Source organism: Oxyura jamaicensis, chromosome 4, assembly GCF_011077185.1.
Source record: "Oxyura jamaicensis isolate SHBP4307 breed ruddy duck chromosome 4, BPBGC_Ojam_1.0, whole genome shotgun sequence".
In the NCBI taxonomy this organism is placed as follows: Eukaryota; Metazoa; Chordata; class Aves; order Anseriformes; family Anatidae; genus Oxyura; species Oxyura jamaicensis.
The window spans coordinates 37,181,795-37,197,339 of NC_048896.1; the positions used below are offsets into that span (position 1 = coordinate 37,181,795).

At 44.3% G+C, this 15,545-nt stretch overlaps 1 protein-coding gene and 1 long non-coding RNA gene across 2 annotated transcripts; one reads left to right on the forward strand and one right to left on the reverse strand.

Annotated features, from left to right (window-relative positions):
• Positions 1 to 402: 402 nt before the first annotated feature.
• On the reverse strand, positions 403 to 4,963 carry LOC118166921. The gene is made up of 3 exons (XR_004750808.1): positions 4,922 to 4,963; positions 658 to 778; positions 403 to 506 (listed from the first exon to the last, which is right to left on the reverse strand). It is a non-coding gene; the product is annotated as an uncharacterized LOC118166921 (long non-coding RNA).
• A 4,440-nt stretch (positions 4,964 to 9,403) lies between these two features.
• Positions 9,404 to 12,284, forward strand: SLC25A4 (solute carrier family 25 member 4). The gene is made up of 4 exons (XM_035325689.1): positions 9,404 to 9,597; positions 9,939 to 10,425; positions 10,973 to 11,113; positions 11,445 to 12,284. The coding sequence occupies exons 1-4, from the start codon at positions 9,487 to 9,489 to the stop codon at positions 11,600 to 11,602; spliced, it is 897 nt and encodes a 298-aa protein (XP_035181580.1). The 5' UTR covers positions 9,404 to 9,486; the 3' UTR covers positions 11,603 to 12,284.
• Positions 12,285 to 15,545: the final 3,261 nt, after the last annotated feature.

Sequence of the window (15,545 nt, forward strand, 5' to 3'; positions counted from 1 at the left end):
GAATCATTTAGGATGCTTCACTGACGTGTTTCAAACTAAACATTTACTTCTGAACCAGTCCCCTGTGACTAGAACTCCTCCAGAATAAAGACTATTGCACTGAGAAAGCCCCCAGTCTCCAGATCAGAAGATCAGCAATAAATATATCATATGATATCCACGCAAATGTTTTCTAGCCATGCTAAACCCCAACTGTAGGGCAGTGGCAGCATTCTGCAAACAGAGCAGGCAGCATTCTGGGGCCCAGTGGCTGGTGTTTCTTGTGACTTGGGCAGAATTAGGCAGTGAATGGAGAATGCCAGACACCCACCAGCTGATGGTTAGCCAGATGCCAAGGTTTCTGAGTTGTCAAGGATTCTCTTCCACAAGGAATATTTCCACCTGGCTCTTTAAGCCAGTTATCTGGCAGCTTCATGTTGCAGGAGGAGTGTAGAGGTAATAGGTAGGGACTGAAGATTTCTCCATTGATGTGGAGAAATCTGTGGTTTGTCTGTTCCTGTAAGGGACTGAAGATAGATGAGGGTCTGTAGTGCAACTCACAGTAAGAAAACTAAAACAAACAAACAAACAAACAAAAAAAAAAAAAAAAAAGAAAGAAAAGGGAAGGGGAAAGGGAAAAAAGGAAAGGGAAGACCTAGCCTATGTGGCAATCATGACCATTGTTTTAGTCAGCCTGGTCCTCCTGCTAATCCTGGCTGAGGTGCAAATATAGGTTGTGCAGATCAGCATCCCAGCCAGCCAACAGTATAGTCTCTTTCCTCTCTCTTCTGCTAGAAGCCTGGGAAATGAAGGTAAATAAATGGAAAGGAATGTTAAACGGGAACTTTTACTGGTTGAGTATCTTTTCCCAGATGGGCCCAGAGTTATGGCCTGATTACTGTTTGTAACACGGTAACAAAACATCTCACCTGGAAAAGCCATTTGAAGTTGCAGGTCTGAATGTTAAAAAAAAAAAATACCAGAAATTAAAATGCTAGCTCCTGAAGGCAGGGGGAGACAGTGAAGAACCTCACAGCTACACTGTTAAAGACACTTCCCAAAGTGAATTCACACTTCAAAAAATCATTGATTAGCTCACACATATTTTGATAGGAAGTTTGATTTATTTTAACATTCACGACCTGGTTGCATAAACAGGTTACCACAAACATCTGCACTCTGTACAGCAAGTTGTTAAATTGCAGACATGACTTAAACTTTTTTTTTTTTTTTTTTTTTTTTTAAAGAGTAGAGTCACGGGGTTATTGAACAGTTCTGCCTTTATTTACAGTTATTACTATCAGAGACAGAATGCAGAATACAACAATTTATTTTTTTTTTTCAATTTTATATTTTTAGGTACTGGTCAGAAATTGAGAAGTTTCTTTTTTCTTTGAAAGGGAGCCATCAGTTGTGCTCCTTAAGCCATACTGAGAATTGAGCTTCATTAGCTAAATCAGAAACCCCCAGAGTATGGACAGTATGACTAAGGCAAACACTAAGAAGAGAATCAAGGTTTAATACTATAACATATTTTGGGAAGTGAAGCGCTGGTCTCCTTGAATCATATACCACAAGTCCATTTGTTTCAACAGGGTCCTGAAATCAGCCTAGATGCAACTGTTACGTGCCAGAACACAGCCTCAAACACAGCTCTTAAAAGCTGCCAGGGATATCTGCAGTTGTGCAAGGGTTCAGGGCTACCCATGCTCCAAGTCTGGCAAGGTTGCATGACATTAGGACTAGGAAATGCCCCTTGATGGCATTTCCCTCCAGTTCTGATGGAAATATCACATTACTTCCGTTTTGCTTCCACAACGATTCACAGATTAGCTATGGGAAAAACGTCCCAGGCACCTCTGTGCACCCGTTACTCAAATAAGAGTCACCATGGAAGATTGTAGCTTTCTACACAACTTTATCTCAAGTGCTAGTAAGTAAGGAATTCAACAATTCTATGTAATAACAAGATAAATATCAGTTACAAAAGCCTGACTTACTGATAGAAATTTCTTCCTCTGCATCTCTCGTGCAAGCTAAAATACAAACAGCATGCCAGACAGTATGATTTCTGGGGCACAAGTTGCTTTGCAAAGCTGTGAAAACTCTGCCTGCTAAAAAAAGAATAAAATTATTAGCCGTATTCTGTTGCTACAAATTTAAGTGCTAGCGAAGAGATGTGGGCGCGTTCCAACTGGCTGAAGCACTCTGTGAAATGAGAAGATGAAATAATTCATGTATTCACATGCTGAGGCTTCCCTTACCACATTCTGTTAATATTTTGTGGAATTTTAACATTGCCTTTTTCAATTTTTCTGGAATTCTAACAGCAGAGGGCAGTACTATAACCTGGTTCGGGTTAAAAGACCCCTCCATAGGGCTGGCTTTGCTGTTTATCAGGAAGGTTATTCCAGGATACTCTTCTGACACTGGGCACAGGCCCAGCACTTAGAGGCCCTGTCTACTTAGTAGGTATCTCTGGCTTCCCGAGTCACCCCTGCTATGGAAGGCCATGGATCCTGGGTGCTGTCCCAGCCCGACCTATTCAGGGGAAAAATAATCCCGCTTCAGAAGGCCAATGCTAAAATAAACCCACGCTTGCTGGAGAGCGGAGAGGTGGCAGGGAAGAGGAGCCTATGTAAATGCATGCTTCTCACCCTCTGCTGTAGGAGACCTCCTGCCACCCCCTTTACTACTGGTCAAAGCTGAGAACAACCTCCCCTGCTGAGCAGTGCCCAGTGGGAGAAAGTGCACAGCTTTAGGTTAGTTTTCCCCTAAGCTGTGTCAGTGAGATCCCTGCTACTCACTGGAAATGAGGGTGTTTTAGGCGTGGAGGAGAAAGGGAGGAAGTGACGAGTGTTCTGCTTAAGAAAGGCCCTTTTACAGCAATATATTCATTCATACTTCCCTATACATGCTAGATATATTAATTTCAAGCAATGCAAATATTTGTGATTGTTTATTAATACAGTATCCTCCGTTCTTTCTTATGACTTATAAAAAACTACAGAAAGTTATCTCCCCTTTGAATCAGGCACAGGTAGTGCTTCTCCTGTGCTCCTACATTAGACATATCCCTAAAAAGCAGTACTGCGCTAGGAATTACTGAAATACAGATTATGTTTTTGTCACACCGAGGTAACATGGAACATAATCTAATTATTTCCTGACTTCTGCTTCCATCCCCATAATTTCTTCCCTCCCAAATCAGTCTTGGGTATCTTCTTCAAAGATATCTTTTGCCTATTTTAACCAGTTTGTGAAGAAAACTGCCTGGTATAACCAAGGATTCCAGCTGGTGAAAAAAAAATAAAATAATAATAATAATAAAAAAAAAAAAAGAGAGAGAGAGAGAGAGAGAGGGTAAGCAGCTACTAGTGTGCCTCTGCCTGTATTTTAAAAGAAATTTAGGCTCTTTATCTCACTGTCCCATTTTACCAACCTCAGCTGTAACTAAGCCATTACTCCCACTGGCCTAATCAAACTACAGGGTGATGCAACCATTAAACTGCCAACCTCACTTACTTCCTTTCATTAAGCTGATGCTGATTCTATACCGTATGCAACATGTACGATATAGATGGAAAATGAATGAAACCTTATTTTGCAGAGAACTAGGCTTTTCTCTAACTGTAATCGTATGTTTCCAATTACTTCAACAGACAGTGCTCTAGGTAAAATTCTGATTTATTTCCAGTCTTCTACTGAAATGACTTCTTGGAAGCTAACTATGCCTATAGACACTTTCAATGTCCTAGTTTTGATCAGTTAAATGAGAATACCATATTTTCTGGAACAATGGCCATACTCCCTCCTTTCTAGCACAACCTGAAATTAGGTTGCAGACATTATACACATCTATTCTTAACAACTACTATCTCTTGCTTCAATGTGGGGGTATTCCATTCACAGGGATAGCACAAGTGTGGGAGCAAATATGGTAAACTGTTACATGATCAGGCATATCTGACAGGGCTAACCTCTCCATTAACCAAGTCCCTTAACATATTTTTTACTAGCATAATCAAAGTACCTCGTCAAATGAAATAGCCTGTATCAGAAAAAGAGCTCCTTTGTCAGTACAGGTTACTTCTCCATACTATAGACAGAGAGATGCATGTGTAGCTCTGTAAATCAGGGGTGTGCTTTTTCCATGTCCTTGCACATAGCTACATTTTTAACAATGTGTGGTGTGGAGCTGACCTTAATTTGTCATATTCTTGCAAAGTACAGAGAGATTAATACTACATTTTATTATAAAAATGTATCTGGCATACATAATTAATACTATTTGAGTTATAATAATGTATTTGTGAACGATTATCCAGTACATAGAGTGAGAAGAAGTCACTGAGCAATATTATTTGTTCATTCATTGCTTAATTGAAAATAAACTCCAATTCCTATTAAAATTGCTGTGGTAATAGCTGTTGTAAATATGTCTAACAGTGACATCTACACTTAATGCTTGTAATTGTTCTTGTAACACAAAAATATGGTTACCTTATTTTGCTATTGTAATGCTGGTTATCTGACAGCACAAAGCTGTGATTCAGTTAAAAATATATTGCTGTCAGAAATCTTTTCAGTGTGCCCTACCAATATCTGAAAATAAAATTAGTGTCAGCAAGAAAATTGTTAACTATTTACTTTATTTTTTAACTCCGAACAACAATGAGATAGTGAGCGTAACACTGCAGTTTTAGTAATACTTGTGTAGGATGTTAGCAGGTAACTGAATTGCACAAATGTATGCCAGCTAACCTCTTCTCTTTGACTGAGAGCATCACAAACCTTTACACAGCAAACCAGACAAAAGGAAGAATTTATAAAGCAAAAATAATTAAATTGGAAACTATAGTTCAAAGTTACCCTTGTTACAGTGGTTATTTAAATACAAAACCAGATTTCAGGATGTGCCTTACCCCATCTACCTACTTACACGCATTTGAGCAGACTCCACTTCATCCACTTCAGCTCTAAGCTGTGTAACAGACTGTGACAGCAACCTGATCCTGCTGCTGACAAAACTCCCTCTGCTTCAGGCTCAATTCCAACTTCAGCGGGTTATCCTGAGCCTTCAAAATAAAATAATTAAAAAAAAAAAAAAAAAGACAGTGGGGGTAAAAAAGAAAGGCAAAACAACACACAAACAGCATTTAGAGGAAAGATGTGCCAAAAATGAGGAAACCTGCATCCATGCCTCGCTCTGCCACTTGCTGACAGAGTGACCTTGAGCAAGTCACTTTGGTTTTCCTTGCCTTTTCTTCCCAAATGTAGTGCAAGGATAGGAAGTAATTATTCATATCAAAATATATATTTACCAAACAAAAAGAGTTAATAAACGCTAAATCAACAAGTATGAAGTCTAACATATTATTAACTTGCTTATATCCATCTGACATAGAAACTGTCCACAATGCCTCTGATTAATGAGTTTACCACAATCTGGAATATGTACCGTTTCCTTTGTAGCATGAATGCATTACAGATTCCTTGCTGCTGCTGGAAGATACACTTTAAATATTTCTTACAGGCTCATTGCATTTCATTGTCCACACATCCTGGATACCACCCCAGCTCTTCCTCTGCAGCTCCAGTCTCCTACAAGGACCTCCATTTCCCAATCTATCCCTCACTCTCACGCTTGGGGTGCTCCCAGTCCAATTTCCCCACCATCCTCATCACTCTTCTTTTGAGCAACATCTCCCCTCATCTCCCCTCCGAAGAACTGTCAGCTGGCCACTCTGCAACTCTTTATAAGCTTTCCTCTGCAATTTCAGCTGACTCTTGTGTTCCTTCCTCACAACTTCTCACACATCCTCATGAAGCTCCAGGTTCCATGCTGATGTCCTTGCTGACACCATATAGCAGACACCCCCATTTTTCCTTGCCCTGGCCTGATTATTTACTCTGCACTCATCACTGGGTGTCCCGCTCCCTTGATGTGGTTAGTAGCAACCATTGCTGTTTCAAATCTCTGTTGTCCCATCCTTCCCTGACCTCATTCCTTGCCTGCTGTGTCTTTTCTCATGTCCTCTCATTTGTTTTTTTTTCTGTGATTTTCATTTCATCAGCTTGCTATGATGTCATATAATCTCAGTCCTCTTCCTTCTGCCCCATCTTTCTTCTCCAGCACAGATTTGACTGTAGATTCTCTCTGCTTTTTGCTCTCCATTCCTGTCTCTTGAAGTATGAAGTCAGGTTGTCATGCACATACCTCAGCCTGCCTTCTGCTTCATTTTCCAGGCCAGCCCGTGATCAGGTTTGCTTCCTCCAAGAACATTTAGTTGCCTCCCCTTCCAGTTGTGCCATCCTCCTCACTTTTTCTTCTACTTTTCCAGTGTAACTGAAGAGCTGGCTGCTTTTCACCACTTTTAATGCTCTGTTGTTTTTCCTCAGCTCTCATTCCCATTTGGCCTCCTTGGGCTTTCTTACTCTCTTGTAAAATCTCTATTTTAAGACAACTTGCTTCATCTGCTGCTTCCACTGTCTCTGAGGACATCTGATGTTATTTCATGCCTCTTCTCCTTCAGGAGCATGAACTGAGCTACTATTCCTACTGTGATAATTCAGATGAAGCTTTTCTGTTTCAACGCGATCTTCTCTAACCTCTGCCAAAAAAACTGAGGAGTCTATGAAGCACCTCCTCAGTGTGAATAAAACCAAGAGATTTTAATCTTTTCCCGTCCTCCATCCTTCCTGCTGCCTTCATTCATCGTCACCATGGATCGCCATCTCTGACCGGGATATCTTCCTAGAGCTTCACGTATCAGACCGGACCAGCCAGACCACAAAATTAGTCTTCACTGTGCATTTTCAAACCATCACTCTTGTGCTTTCTCCCATGCTTTTCCTCTTAATTAGGAGGCACCGACCACACACATAAACCACTCTTTTACATGGAGAGTTTATGGGAACACCACAAATCTTTCCTGAAAAACAAAACAAAACAAAAAGGGCCACCTTCTTGGCACCTTGCCAATACGCTGTCCATGCACCGCTGTCTACACTGGGGGTCAGCGTGGTTTTACAGCTTCCTTGTGTCTCCCTCTTGTGTCTGCTGTCAGACTGAGACTGCTGACTTCTGAGAAAACACTTTTTTTTTTTTTTTTTTTTTTTTTTTAATGACATTTGACCTTTCCAGATAGTAGAAATCCTTATCCTTGCTTGGTGGTGCTGGTGTTGTTGGTGAGAAGTCCTTTACAGAGCACATTTGATTTCCTACCAGAGGTGGTATAAAAAAGATTGATTGTCATACATGGGGAAAAACAAAAAACAAATGAAAGAAACCAAGCAGAGCAGCAGGCACACGCCCTGGTCTAGCCCTGCTTTTAACACTGCTAACACAGTTTAAGAGCTGAGTGTCCCTTGAAACTAGGCATCGGGGTTCTGGGAAGGGAGATCAGAAGCAGAAAAAGTGACAATTGGCTTTCATTGCATTGCTCTGCAGCTGTGGGTGAAGGGCATCACTGCTACGGAAATATGTATCAAACTAAAGAGCTTCCGTGGAATGGGATGGCCGTCTGTAACAACTTCAAAAACTAACTGGAATTATGTTAATGTTGAGGAGAAGCGGGTAAAACACCTTCCCTCCCGGGAAGTCTCGCTCCAGATCCTCCCTCCCCGTCCTGCCCAGTACCACGCTGCTGTCAGCCGGTGTCACCCTGCTGTCTGTCAGCAGGGCACTGGCTCTCACTGCGGAGACCTCAGCAGGACGGACGGCCAGGCAGCAGCTGCGAGCACTGCCATCCCGTGGGGCTGCATCAGACCAGCAGCAGGAGCCCTGAGATGTTAAAGGGGTATTTGCTTTCCTGTGAAAAGGGAAGACGCTAGATTTGGTGAGTGAAGTACGAGGAAGAAAAAGGGAAGGTAGGAGCAGCAGGTAGCTACGTATGTTACACAATAAACCCCTGGACTCACAGTCTAATTTTAGGCTTCCTGCTTGTACCCGCTTTCAGTCCTTGCTTGAGAAAAAGGTCTCTCGAGGCGACCTCTCTTTCCTTTACTTAGAAGCAGGGAAAAGACTCCATCTGCTCTTGATAGCTAAGGTGCAAAGGGTACTCTGGGATGTTACAGCTGTTGTCGGTTTCCCAGAGCTGAGGTTCGTGAGAAAAGACCTCTACCTCAACAAACCTAAGAGCGGCAGAGGGCAAGAGAGCCTGCGGATCAAATTTACAGCCTTATTGACTCGTGTTAACATAGACGTCAGCGAGAAGAGATTTGCTGTCCTGAAGGGAATGTCTCTTCGTGGAATGGCCAATCTTTTAGCACCTACATTAAGATGAATCCTATTTCCATTATTGATACTATATTACCAGATTAAAGCTGACCTTATTGCCCCCAGCATTCCTCGGCAAAACATTGTCCTACAAGACGTCCGAATGCCTTTTTAGGGCAAACTCATCGGTACAATTTGCATGTAAGTATTTTGTGTATGTAAGACTTTTATGTAAGTATTTCACGCAATGAAGTCACCCAACAGGGAACTACAAGCTTTTAGGGGTGCCAGCTAGAAATAACACAGGAGAAGCACAGAAAAGTAACGATGAAGGCGTGTAATCTTTATTTGGGACTGGTGCCCTTCCCAGCGCACTGGGCGCTGAATGAAGGCAGGGTTTCACTGTGGTCTTTACTGATCTTTCCCAAAGGGCACGAGCCAAGCACTGCCGGGCACGTGCCCCCCGGAGTCCCTTCCCTCCGTGCTCTGGAGGTGACCGGCTGCGGCTCCTGCGGAGGCTCTGACCTTGCCAGGCTGAGGCGAGGGCACGACGCAGGAGGACACGCTGTCCCCTCTGTGGGAAAGCCGGGCCCTGGGGCACGCAGGGATACTGAAAGACCTCAAGGCCGGCGGGTCGATGAAGGGAACTGAACACCAGTCCATGTCCTCGCCTCAGGGAGGACACTGCTGTTTCTGGCTCCCGATGTGTTTGAGCACCCACGCAGCACCGTGCCACCTCCTGAGGGGTCTGTGCAGCCCGTGGGCCACCTCTGTGGCCACCTCTGTGGGAGGACGTGACAGCAGGGCGGTGCGAACCCGCACGCGAAGGCAACGCTCAAAGCGCTTTTGCTTCTTCACATTGACTTCATCCACCGAGCTGGCTGCGTCCCGCTTCTGTGAAACAGTTAACTGCGGTGTCCCTGCCAGGCCCCCCGGCCCCTGCGGTGCCTCCCGGAGCTATTAATACGGCAGGCACATGCTCTGGCGCCGCGTCCCGGGCAGCCACCAGATAACTTTAATTTGCCCTTTAAACGTCCCGAGCCCGCCGGCCCTCGCCGCCCCGAGGGGGGGAACATGGCGGCGCCGCCTCGCGCCCCCCGGGGAGGGCGGGCCGCCGGGGGGTCGCGGCCAATGGGCGCGCCCCGGGGGGACGCCTCCTCCTATCGCGAGAGGCCGCGGGCTATAAGGGGGGCGGCGCGGGGCGCGGGGCCATTTGGCCGGCCGGGCGGGGAGGTGGGCGCCTCGCGGGCTGTCTCCGGGCGGGGGGTGACGGACCGGCTGCCGAGATGGGTGACCAAGCGCTCAGCTTCCTCAAGGACTTTTTGGCCGGGGGGATCGCTGCCGCCATCTCCAAGACGGCCGTCGCCCCCATCGAGAGGGTGAAGCTGCTGCTGCAGGTGAGCGGGCTCGGGGGGCGCCGGCTGCCCTTGGGGTGGCGGCGGTGGTGGTGGCGGGGGGGGGGGGTCCCGGCGGGGCTGCCATGCAGGTGGGTGCCGGCACAGCACGGCTCGGCTCGGCTCGGCTCGTCCCGGCGTGTCCCGGCTCGTCCCGGCGTGCCTAAATAAGGGCAGGTGCTCGGCCGGCTCCGGTTACGCGGGAGCTGCCCGGGGCAGTGGGAGCCGGGCCAGGCGGCGGCGTGGCTGCCCTTGGGCCGGCCGTGGCGCGGGGTGACCGGTGCTGTGTGTCCTTCTCTCTGCCCTCCCTCCCCTCCTCCTCGTCCTCCTCTTCCTCCGTCCAGGTCCAGCACGCCAGCAAACAGATCACGGCGGAGAAGCAGTACAAGGGCATCATCGACTGCATCGTCCGCATCCCCAAGGAGCAAGGCATCATCTCGTTCTGGAGGGGCAACCTGGCCAATGTCATCCGCTACTTCCCCACCCAGGCCCTCAACTTCGCCTTCAAGGACAAGTACAAGCAGATCTTCCTGGGGGGCGTGGACAGGCACAAGCAGTTCTGGCGTTACTTCGCTGGGAACCTGGCGTCCGGGGGCGCCGCGGGTGCCACCTCCCTCTGCTTCGTCTACCCGCTGGATTTCGCCCGGACCCGGCTGGCGGCTGATGTGGGCAAAGGAGCGAGCGAGAGGGAGTTCACAGGGCTGGGCGACTGCATCGTCAAGATCTTCAAGTCCGATGGCTTGAAGGGCCTGTACCAAGGATTCAGTGTGTCTGTCCAGGGCATCATCATCTACAGAGCGGCCTATTTTGGGGTTTATGACACAGCCAAGGGTAAGAAGTGGATGGAGCAGTGAACATGAGGGAAGATCCAACAAATAAAGGCCCATGAGGGCACGCTGCCCTGTGAGGACAGGCAGGGCTTGGCTCAGTACCAGTTCAGGGTGCTATTGCTGGAATAAGCGCAGGTGTTTCTGAAATGCATTCTGGCTTTCCTCAGCTTGCTGCTCTGAGCAGAAGCCATGGGTTTGCAGTGTGTTTCCAGACACCTTCTAGTTTCTCTCTTCTTATTTCTGTTTTCTTAAGGCTTGTACAGATGGCTTGTTGCTCCCTGTACTTCATGACACAAGGAGAGGTTCTCCAAGAGAGGTCAGGAGCGTAAAGTAGGCTCTATATCACAAAATCCAACAATCCTATAAACTCATTTCACTTAATGCACCTGTTCATGGTCAAATATGGACAAAGGGAGAAGTTGTAGGCATGTTCCTGTTGTTTAGGTTGAGCAACTCCTGGGGTTGGTGGGTGATGGTTCCTTTCACAGCCGTCTTTCCCACCACCCTTTCCCTCTGTGCTGACTCTCATCATTTGTTCTTGATGACAGGTATGTTGCCTGACCCAAAGAACGTGCATATTGTAGTGAGCTGGATGATTGCCCAGACTGTCACGGCAGTAGCAGGGCTGGTTTCCTACCCTTTTGATACCGTGCGACGTAGGATGATGATGCAGTCTGGCCGAAAGGGAGGTAAGAATAAGTCTGCTCCTGTGGTGTTCTGGCATTGGAAAGTGTCGCTTCATTGGGATGTGATGGGAGCTGTGGGTTATGTTATGGAAAACCAACGACCCTTTTATAGAAATCCTAATTAAAAAAAATGCATTGTGAGTTATTTCCATGGTATTCATTTAAGAGTTTGAGAGTTGATTTGTTTTGATTTTCCTATGGCAAATTAAAATGCTAATTCCTAAACTAAGCGCTTAATTTCAAATTCTTAGTTATGCTTTACTTATTGCTTTATATTTAAAATATAGGGAAGTTGAAATGGACTCTGCCTTCTGACATTCGTTTGTTTCCACAGCTGATATTATGTACAAGGGCACAATTGATTGCTGGAAGAAGATAGCTAAAGATGAAGGATCGAAAGCCTTCTTCAAAGGTGCCTGGTCGAATGTGTTGAGAGGCATGGGCGGAGCTTTTGTATTAGTACTTTATGATGAAATCAAGAAATATGTCTAAAATGTAACATCATAATTATTAGTTCAATTGTTCTCAATCAACTTTTTTAAAAATTGTTGTGATGTAATGGACAACAAAATATTTCCTAGGGAAACTGAGAATGGAAGTTATGAATAGGATATCTGTTTGAGATGAGGAGGCATTTATTTAAAACTTGTCCACTACAGCACAGTTGCATTTTGTATGAAAATGTCTCTAACATTTGTATTGGAACCTGTGTATATATTTAATACCCCTCCAAATTCCGGGTAATGCATTTTGTCTATGCACAAGACCTAGGTGGTCTACACCTAGCCTAAAATCTAATAATGTGAACTCTTAATGAGATCTTCAGAAATACCTAGTTTACTAAGTAATGTCTCTAGCTACCCAGCAGCACTATGACATGTATGACATGGATTAAAATGTTTTCTTCTAAAGCTGCATTTTTGATCTGATATTAAGCATAAAGCATTTCTGGAAATATCAGCTATATTAAAACGCTAGGCTGTGAGTTTATAACTGCAGCTTCTTCACTGACAAGTTATATGGTTGAGACCATAATGATGTTTTTTAAAACATACTTTGTAGATGGTGGAAATACTGTGTCAAAAATGCCCTATATCTTCACAAAGCAAAAAGTTGTCTACTCTGATGTTCAATTGAACTAAAACTGAACTCATGAAATAAATTAATATATTCATGAACTTCTCTGTTGTTCTCAGTACACTGAACACACCGCAACCACATCTTCATTAAGGTGATGTGCTAATCAGCACCCTACTAATAATTGCTTGATATTGGCCAACTTTCTTGGAAGTTTTCCAGCAGAGCTTTAAGTAGGTAGAATTATTGGCAATTCTAATAGCAAGTGTAAGGAAGTTAAGCTTCAGGATGCTGCAGCCACTTGATACTTTAAGACAGGGCAACGTAGATGAATTGTTCTTGGTTCATAGTGAAGTCATTGATGCTTTTTTTTTTTACTTGTGTTCTATAATGGAGTGCTTCAAAATTATTTCAGTAATAGTGTAGTTGGGAATACAGTTAACTTGAGTTATTAATTACCAGGGAGATCAGAACACGCCCAGTACAGTTTTTAAACTTCAGATGCTGGGTTGTTGTGAATCCAGCAAAGAACAGGCTCTGTCTAATTGGGCAAAGGAAGGCGAGTTGTTGCTAGCTCAGTGATTCAGTTAACGTTTGTATCCACCTCAGAAAAGCAGTAAGACTTAACACTTATTTCAGCTACATCTTTTACTTCATATGCAGAAGTGAGGTATCCCATGGTGTTTGTTTTTTCTTTTGACCCTAGGGGAGGGAAAAAAAGGTGGTAACAATGTTGGAATCACACTAGAGGTAGTGGAAGGTAAAAGGCTATGCAGTTCCTAGCAGAATTGGTGACTGCACAGTACTGCTCTAGTGAAGGGGTTATCACAGCATGAACAGCATGAGGTTCCTGCAGGTACCATAACTGCTGTAAGCTGCCTTTCCTTGACACCTTGTCTCACAGCATTGCTTGTGTGGGCAAAAGCTGGAGCAATTCAATAGGCAAAAGCAACATGATGCAAAGAATATTATTCCTTACTGTGAAAACAGCTGACTTTAAACTCTAAAGGGAACAAGTCCTCCCGAAATGTATTTGTGCATGCTACTTGGTTAATAGTGGACATGACTATCATATGACCACCGCATGGATAGTCTATGAAAGTCATAGTCAAATATTTGGATGAGTTTTGTAAGTAACAGAAAATGGAAGGCTACAAGATTCATACCTTTTAGTTCCAGGTTCTGTGCTTTAGCATCTCATTTCCCTTTCCACTATTTGAAATTAATTGCTTGTCAGATGCAGATAGTCCCAGCTCGGTTACTTAGTATGATGGTTTAAGTGTTTGCTGTAGCTTCAGATCAGCACCTCTGCTCCACCTGAAAGCAGGAATGAGATACTAAATATTGTATGGAGTCAACATCTATCCACCTGAAGAACAGAAGCAATTGGTCCAACAACTGTAGATTAGTTTTGATTTTTGAATTACCTGAATAGGTAGGTGCTTTTGATTGCTCACACAAAGGAAGCGTGCATGTTAGATGAGGTCTGATGTATTTAAGCTTCTTTGTTTAAGTCACAATTCTTGACATAGGGAAATAGCTTCTTCCTTGAACTTTTAGGCTTCTTCTGCTGTTTTTTTCCTTTTTCTTTTCCTCCTATGAGGAACAGTGCCTCTTTAAATCTGGTTTAGTCCTTTCTCCTCCCTTCTCTCATGGTCAATATCTAAACGCTTCTTTAGATAAGTAGCATGTTTTCTTCCTGGTAGTAAATAACCAGGTTGCAACCTATTGAACCATATGATTGGGAAGAAAATCCCGATGCTGAAGAAAATCCCAGTGCTGAATGCAGTAGTCTTAGAAACCTTTCCCTGCTTGCTTCTGCCCTTTCTCTTCCTTTTCTCCTTCCTCCACACATTCCTAATGGTTCCTTAGGAGAAAGCCTGCAAACACCCTGTAACTATTAATGTCTCATTTACCTCACTGACACAGTTGCTTATGGCTTTTGGATGTTTTAGAGAAGGTCCTAGTTGGCTACAACAACTCAAAGCACTCCAATGTCAAACTGTAATATAAAAAGCTACCAAATTTGGGAGGCAATTTTATGTGTGAATGAGTAATGAAAGAATTAAGAGGAAGCCTGAGAAATTTCAGACGGGTCTAAATGAAATAATAATTAAAAAAATATATTCTGAAATATTCCAGAAAAAAATAAAATAGCATAAACAAGGGGAAAGTGAGGAACACTGATACAGGAAAATTGCACTGGGGGAAGAGACAGTAGGTAAAGTAATACATTACGAAAACACAGGCAAGAAGCTTCTTATTTCTGTTTACATGCTTATGCATATACACAGCCTGTGGCAGATGACAGGCAGTACTTTCCACTAAGATACTTGGTGTATGAGTTCAAAACTCAGTTAAATAGCCACTCCCCCGAAAGCAGCACTGAGGTATGTGCTTAGCACACGGCAAACACTTGCTGAAGGCGTAAACTAAAAATCCCTAAAAATCCAGCCACCAGCTCTGTAAAGCTGGCAAGTTGATGATTTTGCAGTCTTTTTACTACTACAGTCAAATGAGCCCTGGTCACAGACAATACCCCTGCCGCGATCCATTTGCGCCTCCCAGACAGGTACACTGTAAAGTCAACATCAAAATCATTATTCCTGTTTCCCTTGTATCTCACACTTGAGCACAGGGAAGCCTGTCCTGAATAGCCTGCTAATATATTCTAGTAATACGGGAAGACAAAGCCCAGCTGCCAGATACGGTACTCCTCAGTCCAGAAAGCATGCTACCTGGGGAGGGAACCGAGACACACATCTTTTGGATGAGAACAAGGTAGGACCTTCAGGCTGGCTCTGAAGGATAAACATCTCTAAAGAGCACCAAGAGTGGGACTGCAGAGAGCAAAGGGAAGAGTTTATGACCACAGACAGACTTCCTACCTTTCTGAAGGTGATGACCTCTACTCTCTGCCCTATACTTGTTATGGGAGGAACAGCCTTCAGTTCTTAAAAACAAACAAAAAACACAGAGAAGAGTTTAAGACATGCTGAGGGGCATAGCAGGAGAAAAAAAAAAACAACACATCACACAACCTGCAAAGTAATTCAAAAGCCAGAAAGTCATGTACTGGGATGCCAGTTACTTTGACTAAGGTAATCTCAGACAGAGAGCCCCACTAACCAACCTAGGATACACGGGAGAGAAGCATCAAAGCACACTTCCCTGCTCATGCCCCAGGTGGCAAATCTCAGCCCTGTGTTCCCTTTCTGACCCTTTAAGCATAAAAACTCTCCATAGCACATTCTAGTCTAGGCACTGTGTGGGGAAAACAGACATTTTTTTGTCTCAAGCTCTCACCACATAGCACAGCGGAGAGAATGATTTTCCGTGTATCAATAATAATGAAGAA

Excerpts from the sequence above, each read along its gene's own strand:
- SLC25A4 (XM_035325689.1), top strand. The coding sequence starts at position 9,487 with ATGGGTGACCAAGCGCTCAGCTTCCTCAAGGACTTTTTGGCCGGGGGG. Across the intron at positions 9,598-9,938 it reads GGGTGAAGCTGCTGCTGCAG|GTCCAGCACGCCAGCAAACA; the intron begins GTGAGCGGGCTC and ends TCCTCCGTCCAG. Across the intron at positions 10,426-10,972 it reads GGTTTATGACACAGCCAAGG|GTATGTTGCCTGACCCAAAG; the intron begins GTAAGAAGTGGA and ends TCTTGATGACAG.